The sequence below is a fragment of the Zea mays genome, chromosome 10, assembly GCF_902167145.1.
Source record: "Zea mays cultivar B73 chromosome 10, Zm-B73-REFERENCE-NAM-5.0, whole genome shotgun sequence".
In the NCBI taxonomy this organism is placed as follows: domain Eukaryota; kingdom Viridiplantae; phylum Streptophyta; class Magnoliopsida; order Poales; family Poaceae; genus Zea; species Zea mays.
In genome coordinates this window covers 81,602,984-81,611,439 of record NC_050105.1, presented here as the reverse complement: position 1 = coordinate 81,611,439, position 8,456 = coordinate 81,602,984, and the positions used below count along the sequence as shown (strand labels likewise).

General features: G+C 45.3%; 1 protein-coding gene across 2 annotated transcripts; it reads right to left on the bottom strand.

Annotated features, from left to right (window-relative positions):
• Positions 1-3,786: 3,786 nt before the first annotated feature.
• Positions 3,787-8,099, bottom strand: LOC100285611 (uncharacterized). 2 transcript variants are annotated; one of them, NM_001158502.2, is made up of 9 exons: positions 7,865-8,099; positions 7,212-7,321; positions 6,002-6,272; positions 5,705-5,843; positions 5,248-5,614; positions 4,692-5,063; positions 4,502-4,580; positions 4,222-4,421; positions 3,787-4,135 (listed from the first exon to the last, which is right to left on the bottom strand). In NM_001158502.2, the coding sequence occupies exons 1-9, from the start codon at positions 7,982-7,984 to the stop codon at positions 4,024-4,026; spliced, it is 1,770 nt and encodes a 589-aa protein (NP_001151974.2). In that variant the 5' UTR covers positions 7,985-8,099; the 3' UTR covers positions 3,787-4,023. The 2 variants fall into 2 exon arrangements, 1 of the variants encoding a protein (NP_001151974.2); NR_182205.1 differs by having other exon boundaries at positions 5,248-5,843.
• Between the last annotated feature and the right edge of the window lie 357 nt (positions 8,100-8,456).

The following is an 8,456-nucleotide window of genomic DNA, read 5'->3' as shown; positions in this document are numbered from 1 at the left end:
CTGGTTATCCAACAGGTGTTGGGAGAATATCAATATTTTAATGGTACTCTTTACCTTGAAAAATGTTGGGACATAATTCATTTCTTTGACGAAATCAGCATTACAAAGCTAACGATTTGGCACAAGATGCATCAGGTTATCGGATAAAGCAAGGAAAATTTCACATTACCAAAAATCTGATAACCAATGCAAGGCCAGTTCTCCAGGTCGCGGACCGTTCGGGTGCAGGCTCCGGACCGTCCGTGGTAGCTAGGGGAGTTCTCCTGATAGAGTCGGCTGATAACAAAGCCGATGAATGGAGGACCCCCATAATTGATTACCTAAGAAATCCCAGTGTTAGAACAAGTAAGAATGTTCGGCGTACAACTTTCAAGTATGTTTTAATGAGTAATGAACTCTATCGCCGAACGGTTGATGACATCCTGCTCAAATGCTTGGGCCCTAGTGATGCTATATTAGCTATGGCCGAAGTACATGAGGGGATTTGTGGCACCCACCAATCAGCTCCAAAGATGAAATGGCTATTGCGAAGAGCTGGATTCTATTGGCCCAACATGATAGCTGATTATTTTAAATATTATAAAGGATGCCAGGTATGTCAGAAGTTCGGCGACCTACAGTTGGTCCCCGCAGCCGAATTACATCCTATCATTAAACTTTGGCCTTTCAGTGGATGGGGATTGGACTTTATAGGAGAGATTTATCCTTCATCATCAAATGAGCATCGGTTCGTATTAGTTGCCATTTACTACTTTACCAAATGGACTGAAGTCATTGCTCTAAAGAACATGACACACAAGGAGGTAATTGAGTTCATAACTGAACATATTATTCATAGATTCGGCATTCCCCAAACATTAACTACATATCAAGGGGATTCTTTTATGTCAAAGGAGGTACGTGAGTTTGCTGAATTATATAGAATTAAGTTGCTCAATTCATCTCCGTATTATGCTCAGGCCAATGGACAGACCGAGTCTAGTAATAGAACGTTGATTAACTTGATAAAAAAGAAGATATCTGATAATCCTAAGCACTAGCATAAGATTTTGTCCGAAACTTTGTGGGCTCACAGAATATCTAAACACCGTGCTACTAAAGTTTCTCCATTTGAGCTTGTCTATGGGCAGGAAGCAGTTTTACCCGTGGAGATAAGTTTAAATGCTGTCAGGATCGGCAAGCAAAATGACTTAACTGTCAGTGATTATTATAATTTGATGAATGACAATATTGATGAAGTGACCGATAAAAGAGTGGTAGCCTTAGGAGAAATAGAAAAGGACAAGATCATGGTAGCCAATGCTTACAATAAGAAGGTCAAAGCTAAATCATTTCAGGTAGGGGACCTGGTGTGGAAGACCATCTTGCCTCTTAGAAACAAAGACCAAAAGTTTGGAAAGTGGTCGCCAAGCTGGGAAGGTTCGTACAAAGTAGCACAGGTAATATCTGGTAACGCCTATTTATTGCAAACATTACAAGGCAAAGATTTGCCCAAGGCTTTGAATGACCATTTCCTCAAGCAGTATCATCCTAGTATGTGGCAAGATGCTTAAGAAAACCGATGTGAACACAACGAGTTAGTTGCTTTCGGTTTGCTCAGCTCCACCAAAAGGCAGGGGAGCATATGTTGAGCACCAAAATGAGCGGGCAGACGGTCCGCGCGCGGCCGATTAGGATTTCGAGTTTTGTGCTACGGTTGTTAGCTAAATTCGTGTGATTAGTCCGGGAGATCAGTTCGTAACGGGTCCAGCCCCCCTCCTCTATAAATATAGAGGATTACTGCCGATTAAGCATCAACAATCGAATCAATAATCAGTTTATCTCTCGTTTTTATCTTAGGAGGTAGTTCTAGTTTAGTCTTCTAATCCCTAAATTCTCTGCTTCTCCTCGACTCTACGTCGACCAGAGGAGTCTAGGTCGGCCTGTCGAGCCTAGACAACACCTAGGATCTCTCCTCCCGACGGGGTCCCTCCAGGGAGCGAGATTCAGGCACCGTCGGTGAACTCCGCCGCCCCTGCGCACGCGCAGACCGTCCTACCCCAGGACGCGGACCGTGCAGCACGTCAGGCAGGGAACCCGAGCCCTGCGCCAGGTTGCGGACCGTCCGCGCCTATGCAGAGAGCACCGCCACCGGTTCTCATTATAGTGATTGGCGCCCGAAAAGGTGTCAACAGATTGCTCTATATATTTTACAAACAACATCCTCTATCACTACACTCTGTCACTTCTACCCTGCCCAAAAGGTGTTTTTTTTGTAAAATGTATAAAGTAGCGAGGGATGTTAAATCATGATTTAATATGTGCACCATATAATTCTCTTCATATCCACCTCCTGAACCACATGCTAGGAATTGCAAGCAGATGACATGTACTTCTATTGCAGCATTTTGCTGTGACCTGTGAACCAATCCACAGTTTTGATCGTTAGCATTCCTGAAGCTTGTTTTGGAATGTATTGGACACATGAATGTCATGTTTAGGCTACTGACTGTAAAATTTCGCTGAATTCCAGATAATTTGTGAACTGAATGGCTGGTCAACATTGCTCAAACAAATCTTCCAAATCCCAGACATAGTATGGTTTACTCTTTCTCCAGAGGTGTTTAGCGTCTTCCAAATAAGATTACATCTTTCTACTGGTATTTGCACCTATTTACGCTCCAACTTTGTGTGACTTCTAACAAAGTAGTGAGATCGGTCTAACTGGTGGGTCCCACGCAGTCAGTGAACAACGTCCCAGACCTGTGCACGAATGTGAGGCTGCGAACGGACCCACATGTCGGCACGGTCCCATGTAGTCGGGCTGGCAGCGTGGTTACTGAACCAAGGGCAGGGGAAACGGTCCAGTAAGGGCTTGTTCGGTTCTACCTGATTGATATAGATTGAGTGGGATTGAGAGGGTTTTAATCTCTGGTAAGTCAAAATCTCTCCCAATCCGTATTAATATGGATTGAAAATAACCAAACAAGCCTTAATAGATTTACTCTTTTCCTTTTCCTATTTTTATTTCCTGTTCTTATTTTAGTTTAAATATCCAAATTCAAATCTGGTTTTATATTTCAAACTCACATTCAAGTGCACAAAACAAAAATTCAGCATGTCATTCACATTAATATTTATTTATTTATCAATATTTTAGAACGTGTAATCCATGAAAGGAGTAATTCACTCACTAAAAAATACCTTCTTGTCATTTTTAGAGAAATAATTTCAAAGATAGGATAACTCCCTATTGATGAACATTCTAGTCTAAATCTTTTTTGAAGACTTTTACTAAATCTCTAAATAGAATTTTGAGGTCTTACAATCGTCTCGGATGACTTCCCCACCTTCGCTGTGCTCTGCTAGTGGCACTTGTGGAAGAGGTGTAACAACTATATCTTCAGGCAGGGCAGGAGCCTCCCCTCCTTAGGGCTTGTTTGAGTAATCTTGGATTGTAGTGGATTGAGGTAGTATAAGGTGTATTGAAGTGTAATATGAACTAATTTCCCTTTACACTCCAATCCCTATTTATCAAAAAGGCCTTAGGCTTTGTTCGTTTCATGCCTAATCTATGGGGATTGAGGGGGATTTTAATTTGTAAGGGATTCAATCTCTCTCGTTCACCATGGGTTTGATAAAAACGAACAGGGCCTCAACTGTAACCCTCCGTGCGTGTATTGCAGATGCTTGCCTGTGGGTTTGTAGGCTGAAAACTTCTGAATCCACCCGAGCTCTTCTTGCTTGGCATGGATGTCTCTCCCTCGTCCTCTCATGACTATAATCTCTTTCCCTCTCTACGGTTGTGTTCCCAAGCTCGAAAAAAAACACGCACCGGATAACTGATAAATCTCATTCCAGTATCACGTTTCTTGCCTTCTCCACAGACATCATTCCAAGCTGCCCTACACTATCAAACAGCTCGGCCAGATCCTATCTCCACGAACTACCCTATGCTGAACTTGTAGGCTAGACGTTTCAATGTTCTATTTCCTCTAGGCAAAAATCTACCAAAAAACTTTGGAGAAAAAAAAAGAGAGAGGATCAACTGAAGATCACAGCTGCGACGACCAGGATCATGGTTGCGAGGAGTCGGTTGCTCCATCCAGCATCGCCTTGCGCCGACGACTTGCTGTTCGACTCATGAACCTGTGGCCTGCAGGTTTTTTCAGAGCAGAGTGTGAGTTGCTGCAGGTCAAGAACAGTAAGATGTATCACTGCATCAGCTGAGAGGAGACATACTTTTGCCTCTCCTTCAGTAGACCACAGTAGAGGGCATTGTCCGGGACGACCATCTCGGTGATGTTGTAGCCCAGTGGATCGGCAACCTTCACATAGACCTCCTGCCCTCTGTACCAGTCATCCAGCCTTTCGGCGCGCAGATTCCAGACACCAACGTTGTCGAGCGAGACTAGGACCGCCGTCCAGCCCCCGGGGAAGACCTGTTTTTTTTCCACCATTGCAGGTATTCAGAGATCCGTGCTCTTCAGAATTCACCGATGGAACAACTAATGTTTCATACCTGAGTCGTGCAGCGAGAGATGGCATCCCACTTGTTGTACTCACTCCTCCTGTCCGGTGTCCACTCGCCGTAATCCATCCTGAAACTCACAGGGAGAGGTTGGCGTTCTTTTCCAGATCTTCACGAGCTGGATATGAAACATTGGTTACAAACAACTGGTCGAATTTGTGATGGTCCAGCGCGTACGTACCCGACAACAAAGAAGGAGTAGCCATCGAGATGGTAGGTCTGGACGTCGGTGTCGTTGTTCTGGAACACGATCTCCAGGAACCCCTTGTAGGACGCGTTGAGCGCGGACGAAGCTACCCTCGGCGGCGCGTCGTCGTCGCTGGGCGTCGCGGGGAAGTCGGCTGCGTAGACTCCGGTCAGGTTGTGGAGGTCGGCCAGCCTCAGCGGCGTCTCCGGAGGCGAGTAGGACACCCTGTTGATCGTCCTCCGGCGCTTCCCGCCGATGCTCAGGGGCTGCTCGTTCTTGAGGACGAAGGTCTGCGTGACGTTGATCGATCCGTAGTGGAATGATCCCTGCGGGTTTGGACGGGCAGCGCCGGCGCTCGTGTTCATTCTGAAACGAGAATATACCAATGGATCTTGAATGGAGAACATATGAATATCATCATGTCAAATACAGTAAGTAACACAAAGGACAACTTCAAATACCGGAGAAGGATCAGCTAAGCTAAATGGACATCAGAAGTGAATTCCCATGCCAAGGACAGAGTAATGCTGTACTCCTGTGAACACAGTACCTGATGGACCTTGCCTGGTTCATGGAGTGGTACTTGTCGTAGTGATCATCTGGAGCATCAGGGAGGCTGCCAGAAGCCCTACCCTTGGAGTTGGAGTACTGAAGGACGGCCACACCAGCCACTTCGTGCCATCGAGGATTGCCTACGAACCTCGGGCTCGCCACAATGTAGTAGTCGGTGCTCGCGTTCTGATCCATGGTCACCAAGAAAGAGTAGGACTGTCCCACGTGGATGTCCAGGTCGGTGTAGTTCTGCTGGTTGGTGTAGGTCCCTTCGGTCTCCACCAGACGCATGTTGTGGTTCTGGATCCTGAAGTTGAGGCTTGTTGAGACGCCAACGTTGTGGACGCGGAAGCGATATGTTTCGCCTGTTGTTACAGATATTCAGATAAAGATAAAGATCGACTGGTAAGCTGCAAATTTGCAAGTAAAAGTTTGACAAAAAAAACATATATGACCTGGCTCAACCCCAACGATTTCGTAGGGAAGGCCATCCGGAACCAGTGCACTGTCATATCTGTAAGGTGCCCTTCCATTGATTAGAATAGCATCTGGTGCGCCTAGATCCTGACCATCATCTAGCATGTTCCTCAGTTCCTACATGTGCAACAACTCCATTCTCAGTGAAATCCAGTTCACTGAGATCAAGGGAAAAGCGCGATATTTTTCCCTGGCTATCTATCTCGATCTGAAACAAAAGGATGAACCATCTAGCTAGATTTGCATTGACAGACACAAAAAAAAAAAGCTCTTACAACGTGGCCCTTGGTGTACCAGTCCCCGATGAACAGGGTGATGTCGCCATGAGGCTGGTCGAAGGGGACGGGCACGGTGGCGCGGTTGTTGACGGTGATGGGGCCGAACCCGCCGGCAGCTCGCTGAAGGCCGAGCGACGGGAAGTAGAAGAAGCTGCCGATCTGGTCCTTGAGCTGGAACTCGTAGGTCCAGTTCCATCCGGGAGGGATGGGGCAGTTGGTGCCCGTGACGCCGTCCTGCCACGAGTTCATCCTCATCTGGATTCCGTCCCTGCCATATCCCATGGAAGAGAGAGAGGTGGGCACACCAAACCAGTTCGGTTGCCAAAGGATGAGAATAAAAATTGGCGTCAATTTTTTAAAAAATGGAATTTGTAAAAGCAACCCCTCAGATATTAACCATTCAACCATGTTTCCAAGCATGGTCTAACTGACATCTGCTGCGAAGTTATTAAGGTCATGTTTAAGACAGCTCCAGCTCAAAAAAATTAGTGAAGTTGGTGGAGCATGTCATTATGTGCTCTAGAAAATAGTGAAGATGAAGTTCTAAGATTTTAAAAGACATTTAGATAAATTATTTTCTTTATTATTTACATTAAAAATATTTATAAAACTATTTAAATTGATATTATAAACTATAGCTCCACACCAGAGCTAGTACCTGGAGGTATTCCAAACACCCCCTGAGGACATAAAATGGGAACAAAATGTTGTGCAGGTTTTTATTTGGTACAGATGTGGTTGAAGAACACAGATATATATCGAAAGAAAACAGAAACTGCTGCATCTTGAGTCACTGGAGCAAACAACATTTTGGTATGAACTATTAGTAGCATGTAAGTAAATGCTATATATGGTGCCGAGAATCAAGCACAGATGCATGCACCTGAACCAATCTGAAGGAAAGAACATGATCAATTAAGCCCATAAATGCCTCAAATGCACGACGCATAATATGGCACGTTCTACGCCTAATTTAGGAAGCGCGGCTTAAGATCTACAAATGGAAACCGTAGATATGGCTACTGGCGTAATTTGACTCGTCAAGTTATTTTTTTTAAAAAAAATGGTGTAAAACGAAAAATGCATGTGTGTAATATTAAAAAAAATCCAAAAAATAATAGGTTTGCTTCATGTGAAGTCACCAGAGATCTGCTGCATAAAAAAAATGAAATGATCAGAGAGGCATCATCAGTAGTACAGTAAGTACCAGGTGATGAGGAGGGGCTCGTCAAGGTTGTTCTGGACGTTCACCCTCACGTTCTGGTTCGTCGTCACGTTCAGCAGAGGACCCGGGAACTGGTTGTTTATCGCAATCACCTGAACAAGAAAAACAAAAGAAAAGAAAACGCATCTCATGCATATTGATTGTTTGAAGAAGAAAAAAAAACTTATGCGTCTTTGGCCTTTGAAATGGTTCACAAAAGAGTGATCTTTAAACAAGCACACGGTGCAAGAAATGTGCCAGAATCAAATAAAATTTCTCCAAAGAAGTGGAGAACACGCGCGCGTATCACGACCACAAAAGAATCATTGCAGCGTCGACGGCAGATTTATTTCCGGAGGAACGCGAGCTAGCGTTACGAATCATTTTTAGGACAAAGAAACCGCAAACGAATTAAGCGACCATCCGACCACGAAGAAGATAAAACAAAGGATAAATCATTTTCCCCGTAGGATCAAGATCTTACAAACCCATGACCATGAGTGAGGTGAAACTAGAGAGAGAGAGAGAAAACCCACGTAAAAATTTCCAAACCAAAAACTTTTTCCCCGGTGGTCTAAATCGAAAACTTTCAGACAGCCAGAGAACACGAAGGAGAGAGATGGGTCGAGGCAGAGGTGGTAGCGACAAGTACGAACCTTCTGCGGTCGTCCGAGGGGCTCCACGGTGAGGTACGCCACCTCCCAGCGCACCTCTGCCGCCTGCGCGGCGGCGGCCGCCATGACGGCAGCGAGCACCGCCGCCGCCGCCATCGCCATGCGATGGTTGGTTCTCGCTTCTCCTGCTGTGTGGCGTGCGCGCCGCGCTCTACCGACTCCCTCTCGTACGACGTCCTGCGTGCTCGTCTGCTTTGTTGCCAAGGTGGGTTTTGGTGGCCTCTCTCTCGTGGTGTGTGTGGGGGTTTTGAGGGGCTATAAAAAAAAGCTAAAAAAAAGAGGGGGCGGAGAGCAGAGGAGAGATAAAAAAGCAAGTGTAAAGAAGAGACAAAACCAAATATGAATGTATGTCATCTCTTTATTTTATGGCTAGAGATATATGATATGTTGGGGTCTGGATTTTGAATTAATTGTTGTGCAGAGTGATAGAGGCAAGGGTGTGTGTTTCGACCGTCCGTGGACTATCCAACGGTCGAGATTAGGCGTGTTAGTTACCGCCTCGGAGAAATGCGCTTGTGGAGTTCGGTGAATTATAAGTTGATGTGTTTGTGGTATATAAGGTGGTTGCACGTGC

What these genes read in the sequence shown, in the direction of transcription:
- LOC100285611 (NM_001158502.2), bottom strand. Translation starts at nt 7,984, where the DNA reads ATGGCGATGGCGGCGGCGGCGGTGCTCGCTGCCGTCATGGCGGCCGCC. An exon ending in GAGCCCCTCCTCATCACCTG is followed by an intron (nt 6,273 to 7,211) that starts GTACTTACTGTA and finishes GGGATATGGCAG; the next exon opens with GGACGGAATCCAGATGAGGA. An exon ending in CTACTGAAGGAGAGGCAAAA is followed by an intron (nt 4,136 to 4,221) that starts GTATGTCTCCTC and finishes AAAAACCTGCAG; the next exon opens with GCCACAGGTTCATGAGTCGA.